Genomic DNA, 21,099 nt, shown 5'->3' with positions numbered 1-21,099 from the left:
ACGTATAGATCTGTTGTTCTGAAGGAAAGCTTGTATTTTCACCACATAACATTTTGTGTAATTACACATCCTTTTTACCTCAGACTGGCGAAGGGGAAAGGCGGGGATACCTAGTCAGTTGTACAACTGAATGCATTCAACTGAAATGTGTCTTCAGCATCGACATCCACGTCTTCGGCGCCCGGGGAACAGTGGGTTAACTGCCTTGTTCAGGGGCAGAATGTCAGCTCGGGGATTCGATCCCGCGACCTTTCGGTTACTAGCCCAACGCTCTAACCACTATGTTAGTATGAACGTTTATATTCATCACGATGACATAAAATAGATGACTTAAAACAGATCAATCAATATATGTTGTTTTGTACAGTGTATTTGGGGATGCGCGGGACTTAATGAAATGGCACGGAATATTCGGAGCAGTCCCGCTATAAAAGTCGATCACATTCAAACTATCACTTAAATCGCAACCCATCGTTGTCACTGTTGATGTCTTATGCTGTTTAACTGAACCAACAGAAAAAGAGGTCTGTTCTCTTTCCCATAATGGCAGCCTCCCGAAGTTGCAACTCAACATCCGAAATGCCAAAATATAGATTGAATCCTTCTACAAGTTCTCATCCAACCATCCATGTATAGGTTTTTCCAAGTTCCCATTTGGCCTTGGAATGGTGTTAGTTTAAACCCCCAGTTCAGTTCTGTTGATTTCAGGGTGACATCGATAAAGTTATTAACAATTTATTTTTTTGCGTTACACTTACCGCGTTGGCCAACCACTTTAATCAAAATGCAACACTTAAAAAAATGTCTTCTACATATTGTCTTCTAACCAATGACCTGGACATTATTCCCAGATTCCGTTGTTTGAGCTGTGTTAGTTTAAACAGGGTGCGCACCCTCATTTCCTCCTCTCTCGCCCATTTCATTTCAACGTGATGGACAAATACGTGCGTGTTGCGTTTCTCTTTCCGTTTTAGCGACCCAAAATGTAGCGGTGTGTTGTTCTCTAACCACGGAAGAAAATATATCCAGTGTCCATGTGTTTTTAGTTGTTAGTTTCGACAGCGCGTAGCCGACATCCTGATGTCTCCCCTAATCCATATCAGTGAATTATTGCCGTGGTTTTTGGTGCGTGTTCAGTTTATAAGGTGCTCGTTTAAAACCAAATACAAGTAATGTGATGACTATTGTTACACATGTATGTGTATATAGTACATTGTATGCTTAGCTTTTCAATATATCACGAACTGTTTGTGCATATTCGTTCTTGTTTTGGACAGTTAAAACTCTGTTTTTGACATTGGGCTATTTATCAAAATGTCCAACCAGCGTCTTATTAACAGGAAGAAGAGACAATCAACTTTCATTTCCTATGGTATTGTACTTAATCAGATAAAAACTGCTGAATGAGTCAAAAAAAACATGCTGCGTTGAATTGCTTTTGATGATCTCCCAGAAATCACAGGTTTGTTCTGCCTGGTAGGATCCTCAGCAGACTCAAATATGTGGCGGAACAACCGGTTACTCCAAACCCCTAGTAAAGTTATTCTAGCTTCCATTCCACGTCCACGCTGCATCACCACACCAACACTAACTATTACAACGTTTAGCTAACTAGCTACTGTACAGGACCACCTAGCTGGCAAACTTTATGTAGGTTTTCACCTCGCAATATTCACGAATAGAAGTTTGAAGAAATATTTCTCAACATGTTAAGTTTGAAGAAACGTCAGTCGAAGTCCCCGGGGGAATCAGGCGTCCACGAAAAAGAGTTTTGTCCGATTGAAGGCAGTGCGTTCACAAACCCAACTGGCAGCATCTCCGGGGAGAACACAGTTGAACTGAAAAGATCTATAACTCTATTGAATGGTGTTGCTATCATCGTGGGTAGCGTCATCGGTTCGGGGATATTCTTGACACCCATCGGGGTAGTGAAGGAAGCTGGTTCTGTCGGACTGTCGTTGATCATTTGGGCAGTCTGTGGGTTGTTCTCGACAGTGGGGGCCCTGTGCTATGCTGAATTAGGGACCACCATCTCCAAATCTGGTGGAGATTATGCCTACATTCTTGAGGTCTATGGGTCTCTTCCTGCATTCCTAAAACTCTGGATAGAACTGCTGATCATCCGCCCTTCTTCTCAGTACATCGTTTCTTATGTATTTGCTACTTATTTACTCAAACCCGTCTTCCCGTGCTCTCCAGTACCAGAGCGTGTAGCTAAATTGATCGCCTGCCAGTGTATATGTAAGTCAGTTTCCTTTATGAGATACATATATTCTCTCAACACTTTGAATGAACCTATTTTTATGTATTTTTTATTTCACCTTTATTTAACCAGGTAGGCAAGTTGAGTTCTCATTTACAATTGCGACCTGGCCAAGATAAAGCAAGCAGTTTGACACATACAACAACACAGAGTTACACATGGAGTAAAACAAACATACAGTCAATAATACAGTAGAAAAATAAGTCTATATACAATGTGAGCAAATGAGGTGAGATAAGGGAGGTAAAGGCAAGAAAAGGCCATGGTGGCGAAGTAAATACAATATAGCAAGTAAAACACTGTTAAACCAATATTTCCTGTCTGGTTGCATCAGCTACGTATCAAATTCCATGCATCGTAAACGGCAGGTGTAGGTAGACTAACAGTGAAACACGTATCAAATTCCATGCATCGTAAACGGCAGGTGTAGGTAGACTAACAGTGAAACACGTATCAAATTCCATGCATCGTAAACGGCAGGTGTTGGTAGACTAACAGTGAAACACGTACTTACGCGGCCCTTACCAACAATGCTGAGTGAAAGTAGAGAAATAATAGAAAAGTAAAACATGTAATAATAAATACGCAATGAGTAACGATAACTCTGCTTTATACACGGGATACCACGATGTGCAGGGGTAAGAGGTAATTGAGGTACAGTTGAAGTCGGAAGTTTACATATACCTTAGCCAAATACACTTAAACTCAGTTTTTCACAATTCCTAATATTTAATCCTAGTAAAAATCCTCTGTCTTAGGTCAGTTAGGATCACCACTTTATTTTAAGAATGTGAAACGTCAGAATAATAGTAGGGAGAATGATTTATTTCATCTTTTATTTCTTTCATCACATTCCCAGTGGGTCAGAAGTTTACATACACTCAATTAGTATTTGGTAGCATTGCCTTTAAATTGTTTAACTTGGGTCAAACGTTTCAGGTAGCCTTCCACAAGCTTCCCACAATAAGTTGGGTGAATTTTGGCCCATTCCTCCTGACAGAGCTGGTGTAACTGAGTCAGGTTTGTAGGCCTCCTTGCTCACACACGCGTTTTCAGTTCTTCTATAGGATTGAGGTCAGGGCTTTGTGATGGCCACTCCAATACCTTGACTTTGTCCTTAAGCCATTTTGCCACAACTTTGGAAGAATGCTTGGGGTCATTGTCGATTTGGAAGACCCATTTGCGACCAAGCTTTAACTTCCTGACTGATGTCTTGAGATGTTGCTTCAATATATCCACATAATTTTCCTCCCTCATGATGCCATCTATTTTGTGAAGTGCACCAGTCCCTCCTGCAGCAAAGCACCCCCACAACATGATGCTGCCACCCCCGTGCTTCACGATTGGGATGGTGTTCTTCGGCTTGCAAGCCTCCCCCTTTTTCCTCCAAACATAACGATGGTCATTATGGCCAAACAGTTATATTTTTGTTTCATCAGACCAGAGGACATTTCTCCAAAAAGTACGATCTTTGTCCCCATGTGCAGTTGCAAACCGTAGTCTGGCTTCTTTATGGCGGTTTTGAAGCAGTGACTTCTTCCTTGCTGAGTGGCCTTTCAGGTTATGTCGATATAGGACTTGTTTTACTGTGGATATAGATACTTTTGTACCTGTTTCCTTCAGCATCTTCACATGGTCCTTTGCTGTTGTTCTGGGATTGATTTGCACTATTCGCACCAAAGTACGTTCATCTCTAGGAGACAGAACGCGTCTCCTTCCTGAGCGGTATGACGGCTGCGTGGTCCCATGGTGTTTATACTTGCATACTATTGTTTGTACAGATGAACGTGGTACCTTCAGGCATTTGGAAATTGCGCCCAAGGATGAACCAGACTTGTGGAGGTCTACAATTTTTTTGGCTGATTTCTTTTGATTTTCCCATGATGTCAAGCAAAGAGGCACAGAGTTTGAAGGTAGGCCTTGAAATACATCCACAGGTACACCTCCAATTGACTCAAATGATGTCAATTAGCTTATCAGAAGCTTCTAAAGTCATGACATCATTTTCTGGAATTTTCCAAGCTGTTTAAAGGCACAGTCTACTTCGTGTATGTAAACTTCTGACCCACTGGATTTGTGATACAGTGAATTATAAGTGAAATAATCTGTCTGTAAACAATTGTTGGAAAAATTACTTGTGTCATGCACAAAGCAGATGTTCTAACCGACTTGCCAAAACTATAGTTTGTTAACAAGAAATGTGTGGAGTGGTTGAAAAGCGAGTTTTAATGACTCCAACCTAAACTTCCACCTTCAATTGTATCTACAATTCAAAATGTACAATACAACATGTATAATACCACCATACAACAATATTACAATGTCCGTGTGTATAGAGTGTGTGTGCTTGCGTGTGTGTGTATGTGGGTGTCTGTATCTGTGTGTGTTTCTTCACAGTCCCTGCTGTTCCATAAGGTGTATTTTTACCTGTTTTTAATAAATAAATAAATAAATCTGATTCTACTGCTTGCATCAGTTACCTGATGTGGAATAGAGTTCCATGAAGTCATGGCTCTATGTAGTACTCTGCGCCTCACATTACAAACGGATGCCCTTAGGACAGCAATTATTCTTGCCAGGTGGAAGGAACCAGCTGTCCTGTCTGACTGTCCGTGTTCACCATTCTGTTTTACTGTGACATGAAATAGAATGGTGAACGCAGCGATCAGGCTGTTTCCAACAGGCTAGCAATTCTCCCCTAACCTGCAGAATAAACCTCTGTCTGTCTGTCTGTCTGTCTGTCTGTCTGTCTGTCTGTCTGTCTGTCTGTCTGTCTGTCTGTCTGTCTGTCTGTCTGTCTGTCTGTCTGTCTGTCTGTCTGTCTGTCTGTCTGTCTGTCTGTCTGTCTGTCTGTCTGTCTGTCTGTCTGTCTGTTCGTCTGTCTGTCTGTCTGTCTGTCTGTCTGTCTGTCTGTCTGTCTGTCTGTGTGTCTGTCTGTCTGTCTGTCTGTCTGTCTGTGTGTGTGTGTTCCAGTGCTCTTGACAGCAGTAAACTGCTGGAGTGTGAAGGCTGCCACACGGGTCCAGGATGTCTTCACTGCAGCCAAGCTCCTCGCTCTGGTGCTCATCATCATCCTCGGCTTTGTGCAGATTGGCAGAGGTGAGAAGTAGACACACAGACAGGCTGAAGTGCTGGATACACACACAGAGGTGAGAAGTAAACACACAGACAGACTGAAGTGCAGATACACACACAGAGAAGCCTTGAATAAGAGTTTTTGTTGCAATCTGTCAGTGATATCTTCTTCTGTCAGTCCACTCACAAACGTTCATCTCTTTTCAGGAGGGACGGAGCGTCTTTGGCCAGAGAACGCATTCGAAGGGACAAGGACGGACGTTGGCAGCTTTGGGTTGGCCCTGTACAGTGGCCTGTTTGCCTACGGAGGCTGGTAAGTAGGGAGGAGGAGGCTGGTAGGTAGGGAGGAGTAGGCTGGTAGGTAGGGAGGAGGCTGGTAGGTAGGGAGGAGGAGGCTGGTATGTAGGGAGGAGGAGGCTGGTAGGTAGGGAGGAGAAGGCTGGTAGTTAGGGAGGAGGAGGCTGGTATGTAGGGAGGAGAAGGCTGGTATGTAGGGAGGAGGAGGCTGGTAGGTAGGGAGGAGTAGGCTGATATGTAGGGAGGAGGAAGCTGGTAGGTAGGGAGGAGGAGGCTGGTAGATAGGGAGGGAGGAGTAGGCTGATATGTAGGGAGGGGGAGGCTGGTAGGTAGGGAGGAGTAGGCTGGTATGTAGGGAGGAGGAGGCTGGTAGGTAGGGAGGAGTAGGCTGGTATGTAGTGAGGAGGAGGCTGGTAGGTAGGGAGGAGGAGGCTGGTATGTAGGGAGGAGGAGGCTGGTAGGTAGGGAGGAGGAGGCTGGTAGTTAGGGAGGAGGAGGCTGGTAGTTAGGGAGGAGGAGGTTGGTACTTAGGGAGGAGGAGGCTGGTAGTTAGGGAGAAGGAGGCTGGTAGTTAGGGAGGAGGAGGCTGGTAGTTAGGGAGGAGGAGGCTGGTAGTTAGGGAGGAGAGGGCTGGTAGTTAGGGAGGAGGGAACAGAACTAGTGTTTGGGATAAATGTCTCACACCCAGATTAAACCTAGTCCTGGACTACAGAACACTTTACCTGCTTCTTAGTCTGGTCCAGTGTCTATGTATTCATTATCAGTTTAAACCACTGAAATGTCTGTCTAGTTTGAATAAATAACAAACAAACACATGATGAATACAGCGCTGTTCATAATGGTATAGGACTACTGTCTGTCTGGCATCTCTACTACAGTGGTTCATAATGGTATAGGACTACTGTCTGTCTGGCATCTCTACTACAGTGGTTCATAATGGTATAGGACTACTGTCTGTCTGGCATCTCTACTACAGTGGTTCATAATGGTATAGGACTACTGTCTGTCTGGCATCTCTACTACAGTGGTTCATAATGGTATAGGACTACTGTCTGTCTGGCATCTCTACTACAGTGGTTCATAATGGTATAGGACTACTGTCTGTCTGGCATCTCTACTACAGTGGTTCATAACGGTATAGGACTACTGTCTGTCTGGCATCTCTACTACAGTGGTTCATAATGGTATAGGCCTACTGTCTGTCTGGCATCTCTACTACAGTGGTTCATAATGGTATAGGACTACTGTCTGTCTGGCATCTCTACTACAGTGGTTCATAATGGTATAGGACTACTGTCTGTCTGGCATCTCTACTACAGTGGTTCATAATGGTATAGGACTACTGTCTGTCTGGCATCTCTACTACAGTGGTTCATAATGGTATAGGACTACTGTCTGTCTGGCATCTCTACTACAGTGGTTCATAATGGTATAGGACTACTGTCTGTCTGGCATCTCTACTACAGTGGTTCATAATGATATAGGACTACTGTCTGTCTGGCATCTCTACTACAGTGGTTCATAATGGTATAGGACTACTGTCTGTCTGGCATCTCTACTACAGTGGTTCATAACGGTATAGGACTACTGTCTGTCTGGCATCTCTACTACAGTGGTTCATAATGGTATAGGACTACTGTCTGTCTGACATCTCTACTACAGTGGTTCATAATGGTATAGGCCTACTGTCTGTCTGGCATCTCTACTACAGTGGTTCATAATGGTATAGGACTACTGTCTGTCTGGCATCTCTACTACAGTGGTTCATAATGGTATAGGACTACTGTCTGTCTGGCATCTCTACTACAGTGGTTCATAACGGTATAGGACTACTGTCTGTCTGGCATCTCTACTACAGTGGTTCATAACGGTATAGGACTACTGTCTGTCTGGCATCTCTACTACAGTGGTTCATAATGGTATAGGACTACTGTCTGTCTGGCATCTCTACTACAGTGGTTCATAATGGTATAGGACTACTGTCTGTCTGGCATCTCTACTACAGTGGTTCATAATGGTATAGGCCTACTGTCTGTCTGGCATCTCTACTACAGTGGTTCATAATGGTATAGGACTACTGTCTGTCTGGCATCTCTACTACAGTGGTTCATAATGGTATAGGACTACTGTCTGTCTGGCATCTCTACTACAGTGGTTCATAATGGTATAGGACTACTGTCTGTCTGGCATCTCTACTACAGTGGTTCATAATGATATAGGACTACTGTCTGTCTGGCATCTCTACTACAGTGGTTCATAATGGTATAGGACTACTGTCTGTCTGGCATCTCTACTACAGTGGTTCATAATGGTATAGGACTACTGTCTGTCTGGCATCTCTACTACAGTGGTTCATAATGGTATAGGACTACTGTCTGTCTGGCATCTCTACTACAGTGGTTCATAATGGTATAGGACTACTGTCTGTCTGGCATCTCTACTACAGTGGTTCATAATGGTATAGGACTACTGTCTGTCTGGCATCTCTACTACAGTGGTTCATAATGGTATAGGACTACTGTCTGTCTGGCATCTCTACTACAGTGGTTCATAATGGTATAGGACTACTGTCTGTCTGGCATCTCTACTACAGTGGTTCATAATGGTATAGGACTACTGTCTGTCTGGCATCTCTACTACAGTGGTTCATAATGGTATAGGACTACTGTCTGTCTGGCATCTCTACTACAGTGGTTCATAATGGTATAGGTCTACTGTCTGTCTGGCATCTCTAGTGCAGTTACGTGAAACACATTTTTTTTTCATTTTTTTTCACAGGAATAATTTAAATTTAGTCACAGAAGAGATGATTCAGCCGCACAAGTAAGTCACCAGTAGTGCACTATAGGTTATGTAGAAAATTTGTAACAAACTAAATAGCACAGTTGGTTAGTCAGGCCATAAAACGGCAGCCATCGCCTCTATACGGTATGCTAGGGTGACATTTTAGATTTTCTCCTCCCTGTCACCTGGAGGAAGTTTACGTTTGACCTTTCCTTGACCCTTGCTTCATTTGTGTGTGTGTGTGTGTGTGTGTGTGTGTGTGTGTGTGTGTGTGTGTGTGTGTGTGTGTGTGTGTGTGTGTGTGTGTGTGTGTGTGTGTAGGAACCTGCCGCGTGCCATCATGCTCTCCCTGCCCGTGGTGACGGTGGTGTATGTCCTTACTAACCTGGCCTACTTCACCACCATCAGCCCTGAGGAGATGGTGGCTTCAGAGGCCGTGGCAGTGGTGAGACTACGAGCATGACGTTACCCACACACAGACACACACACAGCTACCCCTAACTCCAAGTAACTGTGACCTGCAGGACTTTGGTAACTTCCACCTGGGTGTCATGTCCTGGATCATCCCTGTGTTTGTGGGACTGTCCTGTTTCGGCTCCGTCAACGGATCTCTCTTCACTTCCTCCAGGTAACACACACACACACACACACACACACACACACACACACACACACACACACACACACACACACACACACACACACACACACACACACACACACACACACACACGTAACCGATGTGAAATGGCTAGTTAGTTAGCGGTGGTGCGCGCTAATAGCGTTTCAATCAGTAACGTCACTCGCTCTGAGACTTGAAATAGGGTTTCCCCTTGCGTCGCAAGGGCCGCGGCTTTTATGGCGCGATGGGTAACGATGCTTCGTGGGTGTCAGTTGTTGATGTGTGCAAGGGTCCCTGGTTCGAGCCCAGGTCGGGGCGAAGAGAGGGACGGAACCTACACAGTTACACACACACACACACACACGCTAGCACACACACACACACACACACACACACGCTAGCACACAAACTAAACACACAGACATATACAGTGCCTTGCAAAAGTATTCACCCCCTTGGCATTTTTCCTATTTTGTTTTATTACAACCTGTAATTTAAATGTCTTTTTATTTGGATTTCATGTAATGGACATACACAAAATATTCAAAATTGTTGAAGTAAAAAAATAAAATACTTGTTTCAATTTTTGTTTTAAATTTTAATGGAAAAGTGGTGGGTGCATATGTTTTCACCCCCTCTGCTGTGAAGCCCCTAAATAAGATCTGATGCAATCAATTACCTTCAGAAGTCACATAATTAGTTAAATAAAGTCCACCGGTGTGTATATATACTGTATATATACTGCTCAAAAAAATAAAGGGAACACTTAAACAACACATACTAGATCTGAATGAAAGAAATAATCTTATTAAATACTTTTTTCTTTACATAGTTGAATGTGCTGACAACAAAATCACACAAAAATAATCAATGGAAATCCAATTTATCAACCCATGGAGGTCTGGATTTGGAGTCACACTCAAAATTAAAGTGGAAAACCACACTACAGGCTGATCCAACTTTGATGTAATGTCCTTAAAACAAGTCAAAATGAGGCTCAGTAGTGTGTGTGGCCTCCATGTGCCTGTATGACCTCCCTACAACGCCTGGGCATGCTCCTGATGAGGTGGCAGAGTGTGACTCCAAATCCAGACCTCCATGGGTTGATAAATTGGATTTCCATCGATTATTTTTGTGTGATTTTGTTGTCAGCACATTCAACTATGTAAAGAAAAAAGTATTTAATAAGATTATTTCTTTCATTCAGATCTAGGATGTGTTGTTTAAGTGTTCCCTTTATTTTTTTGAGCAGTATATATACACCTGTTCTGAAAGGCCCCAGAGTCCGCAACATCACTAAGCAAGGGGCACCACCAATCAAGCGGCACTATGAAGACCAAGGAGTTCTCCAAACAGGTCAGGGACAAAGTTGTGGAGAAGTACAGATCAGGGTTGGATTGTAAAAAAACATCAGAAACTTTGAACATCCCACTGAGCACCATTAAATCCATTATTCAAAAATGGAAAGAATATGCCCCACAACAAACCTGCCAAGAGAGGGCCACCTACCAAAACTCACGGACCAGGCAAGGAGGGAATTAATCAGAGAGGCAACAAAGACACCAAAGATAACCCTGAAGGAGCTGCAAAGCTCCACAGCGGAGATTGGAGTATCTGTCCATAGGAACACTTTAAGTTGTACACTCCATAGAGCTTGGGCTTTACGGAAGAGTGGCCAGAAAAAAGCCATTGCTTCAAGAAAAAAATAAGTGAACACGTTTGGTGTTCGCCAAAAGACATGTGGGAGACTCCCCAAACATATGGAAGAAGGTACTCTGGTCAGATGAGATTGAAATTGAGCTTTTTGGCCATCAAGGAAAACTCTATGTCTGGCACAAACCCAACACCTCTCATCACCCCAAGAACACCATCCCCACAGTTAAGCATGGTGGTGGAAGGATAATGCTGTGGGGATGTTTTTCATCGGCAGGGACTGGGAAACTGGTCAGAATTGAAGGAATGATGGATGGCGCTAAATACAGGGAAATTCTTGAGGGAAACCTGTTTCAGTCTTCCAGAAATTTGAGACTGGGACGGAGGTTCACCTTCCAGCAGGACAATGACCCTAAGCATACTGCTAAAGCAACACTTGTGTAGCCTTGTCCAGCCTTGTGTAGGTCTACAATCTTGTCCCTGACATCCTTGGGGAGCTCTTTGGTCTTGGCCATGGTGGAGAGTTTGGAATCTGATTGATTGATTGCTTCTGTGGACAGGTGTCTTTTATACAGGTAACAAACTGAGATTAGGAGCACTCCCTTTAAGAGTGTGCTCCTAATCTCAGCTCGTTACCTGTATAAAAGACACCTGAGAGCCAGAAATCTTTCTGATTGAGAGGGGGTCAAATACTTATTTCCCTCATTAAAATGCAAATCAATTTATAACATTTTTGACATGCGTTTTTCTGGATTTTTTGTTGTTGTTATTCTGTCTCTCACTGTTCAAATAAACCTACCATTAAAATTATAGACTGATCATTTCTTTGTCAGTGGGCAAACGTACAAAATCAGCAGGGGATCAAATACTTTTTTCCCTCGCTGTAAATGTATTGGAATGGTCTAGTCAAAGCCCGGACCTCAATCCAATTGAGAATCTGTGCTATGACTTAAAGATTGCTGTACACCAGCGGAACCCATCCAACTTGAAGGAGCTGGAGCAGTTTTGCCTTGAAGAATGGGCAAAAATCCCAGTGTAAATCAAATGATACAAAATCCATTTTAATTCCAGGTTGTAAGGCAACAAAATAGGAAAAATGCCAAGGCGGGTGAATACTTTCGCAAGACACTGTATATGCACACACACACCTCACAGCCCACTCACCTCACAATATAACCTTCTAGAGTCAATGCACACAGGTCAACTTACATGCAGTACTGGGTACCTGTTTGTAATAGACTTCTCTCCATCTTTCTTTCTGTCAGGTTGTTTTTGGTCGGGTCACGAGAAGGTCACCTGCCCATTCTGTTGTCCATGATCCACCCGATCCTGCTCACCCCTCAGCCTTCACTCATCTTCACCGTGAGTCCTGTCATTATCAACCTTCTGTATGAATATTTATTTATTTAACCTCTCAATTGTTTGACTCCTGTTGTGTGAATCAGTGTTTGACTCCTGTTGTGTGAATCAGTGTTTGACTCCTGTTGTGTATCAGTGTTTGACTCCTGGTGTGTGAATCTGTGTTTGACTCCTGTTGTGTGAATCAGTGTTTGACTCCTGTTGTGTATCAGTGTTTGACTCCTGGTGTGTGAATCTGTGTTTGATTCCTGTTGTGTGTATCAGTGTTTGATTCCTGTTGTGTGAATCAATGTTTGACTCCTGTTGTGTGTATCTGTGTTTGACGCCTGTTGTGTGAATCAGTGTTTGACTGTGCATAGTGACGGTGCTGTATGTTGTCTCTCTCTCTCAGTGCATAGTGACGGTGCTGTATGTTGTCTCTCTGTACATAGTGACGGTGCTGTATGTTGTCTCTCTCTCTCTCTCTCTCAGTACATAGTGACGGTGCTGTATGTTCTCTCTCTCAGTACATAGGGACGGTGCTGTATGTTCTCTCTCTCTGTGCATAGTGACGGTGCTGTATGTTGTCTCTCTGTGCATAGTGACGGTGCTGTATGTTCTCTCTCTCTCTCTGTGCATAGTGACGGTGCTGTATGTTCTCTCTCTCTCTCTCAGTGCATAGTGACGGTGCTGTATGTTCTCTCTCTCAGTACATAGGGACGGTGCTGTATGTTCTCTCTCTCTGTGCATAGTGACGGTGCTGTATGTTCTCTCTCTCTCTCTCTCAGTGCATAGTGACGGTGCTGTATGTTCTCTCTCTCTCTCTCTGTACATAGTGACGGTGCTGTATGTTGTCTCTCTCTTTCAGTACATAATGACGGTGCTGTCTCTCTGTGCATAGTGACGGTGCTGTATGTTCTCTCTCTCTGTGCATAGTGACGGTGCTGTATGTTCTCTCTCTCTCTCTCAGTGCATAGTGACGGTGCTGTATGTTGTCTCTCTCTCTCAGTACATAGTGACGGTGCTGTATGTTGTCTCTCTGTACATAGTGACGGTGCTGTATGTTGTCTCTCTCTCTCAGTGCATAATGACGGTGCTGTATTTTGTCTCTCTCTGTGCATAGTGATGGTGCTGTATGTTGTGTCTCTCAGTGCATAGTGACGGTGCTGTATGTTCTCTCTCAATACATAGTGACGGTGCTGTATGTTGTCTCTCTCAGTACATAGTGACGGTGCTGTATGTTGTCTCTCTCAGTACATAGTGATGGTGCTGTATGTTCTCTCTCTCTCTCTCTGTGCATAGTGATGGTGCTGTATGTTCTCTCTCAGTGCATAGTGACGGTGCTGTATGTTCTCTTACTCTCTCAGTACATAGTGACGGTGCTGTATGTTCTCTTACTCTCTCAGTACATAGTGACGGTGCTGTATGTTCTCTTACTCTCTCAGTACATAGTGACGGTGCTGTATGTTCTCTTACTCTCTCAGTACATAGTGACGGTGCTGTATGTTCTCTTACTCTCTCAGTACATAGTGACGGTGCTGTATGTTCTCTCTCTCTCTGTGCATAGTGACGGTGCTGTATGTTCTCTCTCTCTCTGTACATAATGACGGTGCTGTATGTTGTCTCTCTCAGTGCATAGTGACGGTGCTGTATGTTGTCTCTCTCAGTGCATTATGACGGTGCTGTATGTTGTCTTACTCTCTCAGTGCATAGTGATGGTGCTGTATGTTGTCTCTCTCAGTGCATACTGACGGTGCTGTATGTTGTCTCTCTCAGTACATAGTGAGGGTGCTGTATGTTCTCTCTCTCTCTCTGTACATAATGACGGTGCTGTATTTTGTCTCTCTCTGTGCATAGTGACGGTGCTGTATGTTCTCTCTCAATACATAGTGACGGTGCTGTATGTTGTCTCTCTCAGTGCATAGTGACAGTGCTGTATATTGTCTCTCTCTCTCAGTGCATACTGACGGTGCTGTATGTTGTCTCTCTCAGTACATAGTGACGGTGCTGTATGTTGTCTCTCTCTCTCAGTGCATAGTGACAGTGCTGTATGTTCTCTCTCAATACATAGTGACGGTGCTGTATGTTCTCTCTCTCTCTCAGTGCATAGTGACGGTGCTGTATGTTGTCTCTCTCAGTACATAGTGATGGTGCTGTATGTTGTCTCTCTCAGTACATAGTGACGGTGCTGTATGTTCTCTCTCTCTCTCTCTGTGCATAGTGATGGTGCTGTATGTTGTCTCTCTCAGTGCATAGTGACGGTGCTGTATGTTCTCTCTCTCAGTGCATAGTGACGGTGCTGTATGTTCCTCTCTCTCTCTGTGCATAGTGATGGTGCTGTATGTTCTCTCTCTCTCTGTGCATGTTGACGGTGCTGTATGTTCTTTCTCTCTCAGTGCATAGTGACGGTGCTGTATGTTGTCTCTCTCAGTACATAGTGATGGTGCTGTATGTTCTCTCTCTCTGTGCATAGTGATGGTGCTGTATGTTCTCTCTCAGTGCATAGTGACGGTGCTGTATGTTCTCTCTCTCTCTGTACATAATGACGGTGCTGTATTTTGTCTCTCTCAGTGCATAGTGACGGTGCTGTATGTTCTCTTACTCTCTCAGTACATAGTGACGGTGCTGTATGTTCTCTTACTCTCTCAGTACATAGTGACGGTGCTGTATGTTCTCTTACTCTCTCAGTACATAGTGACGGTGCTGTATGTTCTCTTACTCTCTCAGTACATAGTGACGGTGCTGTATGTTCTCTCTCTCTCTGTGCATAGTGACGGTGCTGTATGTTCTCTCTCTCTCTGTACATAATGACGGTGCTGTATGTTGTCTCTCTCAGTGCATAGTGACGGTGCTGTATGTTGTCTCTCTCAGTGCATTATGACGGTGCTGTATGTTGTCTTACTCTCTCAGTGCATAGTGATGGTGCTGTATGTTGTCTCTCTCAGTGCATACTGACGGTGCTGTATGTTGTCTCTCTCAGTACATAGTGAGGGTGCTGTATGTTCTCTCTCTCTCTCTGTACATAATGACGGTGCTGTATTTTGTCTCTCTCTGTGCATAGTGACGGTGCTGTATGTTCTCTCTCAATACATAGTGACGGTGCTGTATGTTGTCTCTCTCAGTGCATAGTGACAGTGCTGTATATTGTCTCTCTCTCTCAGTGCATACTGACGGTGCTGTATGTTGTCTCTCTCAGTACATAGTGACGGTGCTGTATGTTGTCTCTCTCTCTCAGTGCATAGTGACAGTGCTGTATGTTCTCTCTCAATACATAGTGACGGTGCTGTATGTTCTCTCTCTCTCTCAGTGCATAGTGACGGTGCTGTATGTTGTCTCTCTCAGTACATAGTGATGGTGCTGTATGTTGTCTCTCTCAGTACATAGTGACGGTGCTGTATGTTCTCTCTCTCTCTCTCTGTGCATAGTGATGGTGCTGTATGTTGTCTCTCTCAGTGCATAGTGACGGTGCTGTATGTTCTCTCTCTCAGTGCATAGTGACGGTGCTGTATGTTCTCTCTCTCTCTCTGTGCATAGTGATGGTGCTGTATGTTCTCTCTCTCTCTCTGTGCATGTTGACGGTGCTGTATGTTCTTTCTCTCTCAGTGCATAGTGACGGTGCTGTATGTTGTCTCTCTCAGTACATAGTGATGGTGCTGTATGTTCTCTCTCTCTGTGCATAGTGATGGTGCTGTATGTTCTCTCTCAGTGCATAGTGACGGTGCTGTATGTTCTCTCTCTCTCTGTACATAATGACGGGGCTGTATTTTGTCTCTCTCAGTGCATAGTGACGGTGCTGTATGTTCTCTTACTCTCTCTGTGCATAGTGACGGTGCTGTATGTTGTCTCTCTCTCTCTGTGCATAGTGACGGTGCTGTATGTTGTCTCTCTCTCTCTGTACATAGTGACGGTGCTGTATGTTCTCTTACTCTCTCAGTACATAGTGACGGTGCTGTATGTTCTCTTACTCTCTCAGTACATAGTGACGGTGCTGTATGTTGTCTCTCTCTGTGCATAGTGACGGTGCTGTATGTTCTCTTACTCTCTCTGTGCATAGTGACGGTGCTGTATGTTGTCTCTCTCTCTGTGCATAGTGACGGTGCTGTATGTTGTCTCTCTCAGTGCATAGTGACGGTGCTGTATGTTGTCTCTCTCAGTGCATAGTGACGGTGCTGTATGTTCTCTTACTCTCTCTGTGCATAGTGATGGTGCTGTATGTTCTCTCTCTCTCTCTGTACATAATGACGGTGCTGTATGTTGTCTCTCTCAGTGCATAGTGATGGTGCTGTATGTTGTCTCTCTCAGTGCATAGTGACGGTGCTGTATGTTCTCTTACTCTCTCAGTACATAATGACGGTGCTGTATGTTGTCTCTCTCAGTGCATAGTGACGGTGCTGTATGTTGTCTCTCTCTCTCTCAGTGCATTATGACGGTGCTGTATGTTCTCTTACTCTCTCAGTGCATAGTGACGGTGCTGTATGTTCTATCTCTCTCAGTGCATTATGACGGTGCTGTATGTTGTCTCTCAGTGCATTATGACGTTTGGTGATGTGTCTCTCATATACGGTGCTGTATGTTGTCTTACTCTCTCAGTGCATTATGACGGTGCTGTATGTTCTCTTACTCTCTCAGTGCATATTGACGGTGCTGTATGTTGTCTCTCTCTCAGCACATAATGACGGTGCTGTGTGTTGTCTCTCTGTGCATTATGACGGTGCTGTATGTTCTCTCTCAGTGCATTATGACGGTGCTGTATGTTCTCTCTCAGTGCATTATGACGGTGCTGTATGTTCTCTCTCAGTGGATTATGACGGTGCTGTATGTTCTCTCTCAGTACATAATGACGGTGCTGTATGTTGTCTTACTCTCTCAGTGCATTAAAACGGTGCTGTATGTTCTCTTACTCTCTCAGTGCATTATGACGGTGCTGTATGTTCTCTCTCAGTGCATTATGACATTGCTGTATGTTCTCTCTCAGTGCATTATGATGGTGCTGTATGTTCTCTCTCAGTGCATTATGACGGTGCTGTATGTTCTCTCTCAGTGCATAGTGACGGTGCTGTATGTTCTCTTACTCTCTCAGTGCATTATGACGGTGCTGTATGTTCTCTCTCAGTGCATTATGATGGTGCTGTATGTTCTCTCTCAGTGCATTATGACGGTGCTGTATGTTCTCTCTCAGTGCATAGTGACGGTGCTGTATGTTCTCTTACTCTCTCAGTGCATTATGACGGTGCTGTATGTTCTCTCTCAGTGCATAGTGACGGTGCTGTATGTTCTCTTACTCTTTCAGTGCATTATGACGTTGCTGTATGCATTATCCAGCGACATCTTCTCTATCATCAACTTCTTCAGCTTTTTCGACTGGCTCTGCGTCTCCACGGCCATCATCGGCATGATGTGGCTGCGATACAGGAGACCTGAACTGGAGCGACCCATCAAGGTAAGTCTGTCTGTGTGTGTATCCGTTTGTATAAGTATTTCTGTGTGTGATTCTCCTGTGGGTCCTACATCGTTGTGTGTTCCAGGTGAATCTCCTACTCCCGGTGAGTTTCGTGGTAGCGTCTGTTTTCCTCATTGTGGTGTCATTTTGGAAGACGCCCGTGGAGTGTGGCATCGGCTTCGGTATCATCGCCACTGGAGTACCCGTCTATTTCTTTGGTGTTTGGTGGAAGAAAAAACCCAGCTGGATCATCAATGGCATCAGTGAGTAACTTAACACTGCTGTCACTTCCTGTAGAAAATCACTAAACTATCACTTCTACTAACAAGGTTAATGTACAGTACACATTAATATACTAAACTATCACTTCTACTAACAAGGTTAATGTACAGTACACATTAATATACTAAACTATCACTTCTACTAACAAGGTTAATGTACAGTACACATCAATATACTAAACTATCACTTCTACTAACAAGGTTAATGTACAGTACACATTAATATACTAAACTATCACTTCTACTAACAAGGTTAATGTACAGTACACATCAATATACTAAACTATCACTTCTACTAACAAGGTTAATGTACAGTACACATCAATATACTAAACTATCACTTCTACTAACAAGGTTAATGTACAGTACACATCAATATACTAAACTATCACTTCTACTAACAAGGTTAATGTACAGTACATATTAATATACTAAACTATCACTTCTACTAACAAGGTTAATGTACAGTACACATCAAGATACTAAACTATCACTTCTACTAACAAGGTTAATGTACAGTACACATCAATATACTAAACTATCACTTCTACTAACAAGGTTCATGTACAGTACACATCAATATACTAAACTATCACTTCTACTAACAAGGTTCATGTACAGTACACATCAAGATGACATCTAGATTAATTAAATACACTACTACTACTACTACTGTACTACTACTACTACTACTACTACTACTACTACTGCTGTGCTACTTCTACTACTACTACTACTACTGTACTACTACTACTACTAGTACTACTACTAACACTACTGCTGTGCTACTACTACTACTAGTACTACTACTAGTACTACTGCTGATGATGAAAGGGTGTAATAGTAGAGCTGGTTTTCTTGCAGGCTTGTTGACCGTGTTCTGTCAGAAGCTTCTCAACGTGGTTCCTCAGGACTCATGAACTCAACCTATTCTCCACTGCAACCCAAGCCGCTGTACCACCACTGAAGCAGTACTGGACGGTTAATGTGTGTTCATCTCAGGCTGATCACTCTGAATACTCTCTAACCTTTGACCCCTAACCTTGATTAAGGAGTCAGTGGGGATGGGGGTGGGTTTATTGTGTCCAGAAGGAAGGGGTGGGGGACCAGCTAGTAAGTAGGCCTAACTATTTGGCTGTTTACACAGAAAACCCACCTTGCTGTCTTTTCTTTACATTTTCAAACTGTCTTTTCAGTATCTTGTCTTTGTTTATATTTCTTCCTATATTTAAATAGCAGTTATGTAGACTGTGTTTTTCTTATTTTAACAGTGTCTTTAAATGTTAAACTGGGGAGTTCTAGAGGTGTACTTAGCAGGGTTAGGCTCAATTTCAATTCCATTCAGAAAGTAAACCAAATTCCACATTTTCCTAATTGAAATGCATTGAAGAGAATATTAATTTCATTGTAGTTCCTGAATTGAAATGGAATTGACCCCAGCCCTGATACTGTTCCCCATGCGCCGAAGACGTGGATGTCGATTAAGGCAGCCTCTGATTCAGAGGGTTTGGGTTAAATGCGGAAGACACCATTTCAGTTGAATACATTCAGTTGGACAACTGACTAGATATCCCCCCCTTTCCTTTCCCTTTTATTTACATAACTGGTAGTATGAAGGCATGATATTTGGTCCTGAAGAAGTTCGTTCTTTAGGAAGTGCACATCTCGGAAGGTAAAATAGTTACTAGAATTCAGAATTGTAAGTCGGTGTTCTAGAGTCCCCAGGCTCCATTCCTACAGAGAGAGACAGGAGGAGAGAGAGAGAGACAGGAGGAGAGAGAGACAGGAGGTGAGAGGAGAGACAGACAGGAGGAGAGAGGAGAGAGAGAGACAGGAGGAGAGAGAGAGACAGGAGGAGAGAGAGAGAGAGACAGGAGGAGAGAGAGAGAGACAGGAGGAGAGAGAGAGAGACAGGAGGAGAGAGAGATAGGAGGAGAGAGAGACAGGAGGTGAGAGGAGAGACAGACAGGAGGAGAGAGGAGAGAGACAGACAGGAGGAGAGAGGAGAGAGAGAGACAGGAGGAGAGAGAGAGACAAGAGGAGAGAGGAGAGAGAGAGACAGGAGGAGAGAGAGACAGGAGGAAAGAGGAGAGAGGAGAGAGAGAGACAGGAGGAGAGAGAGAGACAGGAGGAGAGAGAGAGACAGGAGGAGAGAGAGAGACAGGAGGAGAGAGAGAGAGCCGGCTGGAGGACGAGATTACCTATTGAACTAGTTATCTAATGTTATCATAGGTTGTTACTGTCTGTATTCTACCGACAGATTCTGAAAGAGACAGGAGGAGAGAGGAGAGAGAGACAGGAGGAGAGAGGAGAGAGAGACAGGAGGAGAGAGGAGAGAGAGACAGGAGGATAGAGGAGAGAGAGACAGGAGGAGAGAGAGAGAGCCGGCTGGAGGACGAGATGACCTATTGAACTAGTTATCTAATGTTATCATAGGTTGTTACTGTCTGTATTCTACCGACAGATTCCGAGAGAGACAGGAGGAGAGAGGAGAGAGAGACAGGAGGAGAGAGAGAGAGAGAGACAGGAGGAGAGAGAGACAGGAGGAGAGAGAGAGAGGTAGGGGGGAGAGGAGAGAGAGACAGGAGGAGAGAGGAGAGAGAGAGACAGGAGGAGATAGGGAGAGAGAGACAGGAGGAGACGAGAGGAGAGAGAGAGTTGTTACTGTCTGTATTCTACCGACAGATTCTGAGAGAGACAGGAGGAGAGAGAGAGACAGGAGGAGAGAGAGAGAGACAGGAGGAGAGAGAGACAGGAGACGAGAGGAGAGAGAGAGAGACAGGAGGAGAGAGGAGAGAGAGAGAGACAGGAGGAGAGAGGAGAGAGAGACAGGAGGAGAGAGAGAGACAGGAGGAGAGAGCGACAGGAGGAGAGAGGAGAGAGAGAGAGACTGGAGGAGAGAGGAGAGAGAGAGAGACAGGAGGAGAGAGGGGAGAGAGAGACAGGAGGAGAGAGGAGAGAGAGACAGGAGGAGAGAGAGAGACAGGAGGAGAGAGGAGAGAGAGAGACAGGAGGAGAGAGGAGAGAGAGACAGGAGGAGAGAGAGAGACAGGAGGAGACGAGAGGAGAGAGAGAGTTGTTACTGTCTGTATTCTACCAACAGATTCTGAGAGAGACAGGAGGAGAGAGGAGAGAGAGACAGGAGGAGAGAGAGGAGAGAGAGACGAGAGGAGAGAGAGAGTTGTTACTGTCTGTATTCTACCGACAGATTCTGAGAGAGACAGGAGAGAGAGAGAGAGACAGGAGGAGAGAGGAGAGAGAGACAGGAGGAGAGAGAGAGTTGTTACTGTCTGTATTCTACCAACAGAGATATTCCTGAAGCTTTTTTGACACTTCCAGTGCCTTG

General features: G+C 44.2%; 1 protein-coding gene across 1 annotated transcript; it reads left to right on the top strand.

Annotated features, from left to right (window-relative positions):
• Positions 1 to 978: 978 nt before the first annotated feature.
• LOC106587978 (large neutral amino acids transporter small subunit 1) lies at positions 979 to 19,623 on the top strand. The gene is made up of 10 exons (XM_045708753.1): positions 979 to 2,241; positions 5,237 to 5,362; positions 5,546 to 5,651; positions 8,414 to 8,458; positions 8,741 to 8,864; positions 8,944 to 9,047; positions 11,960 to 12,056; positions 17,323 to 17,472; positions 17,558 to 17,735; positions 18,618 to 19,623. The coding sequence occupies exons 1-10, from the start codon at positions 1,707 to 1,709 to the stop codon at positions 18,671 to 18,673; spliced, it is 1,521 nt and encodes a 506-aa protein (XP_045564709.1). The 5' UTR covers positions 979 to 1,706; the 3' UTR covers positions 18,674 to 19,623.
• The last annotated feature ends 1,476 nt before the right edge of the window (positions 19,624 to 21,099 follow it).

Source organism: Salmo salar, chromosome ssa26, assembly GCF_905237065.1.
Source record: "Salmo salar chromosome ssa26, Ssal_v3.1, whole genome shotgun sequence".
NCBI lineage: Eukaryota > Metazoa > Chordata > Actinopteri > Salmoniformes > Salmonidae > Salmo > Salmo salar.
Note: the sequence above shows the minus strand (reverse complement) of the source record. Positions and strands in the feature narration are given on the sequence as shown.

Bases quoted from the DNA above. Each gene is read 5' to 3' on its own strand.
- LOC106587978 (XM_045708753.1), top strand. From the start codon at position 1,707: ATGTTAAGTTTGAAGAAACGTCAGTCGAAGTCCCCGGGGGAATCAGGC. The intron at 2,242-5,236 runs GTAAGTCAGTTT...TGTGTGTTCCAG, and splicing joins GATCGCCTGCCAGTGTATAT to TGCTCTTGACAGCAGTAAAC. The intron at 8,459-8,740 runs GTAAGTCACCAG...GTGTGTGTGTAG, and splicing joins GAGATGATTCAGCCGCACAA to GAACCTGCCGCGTGCCATCA.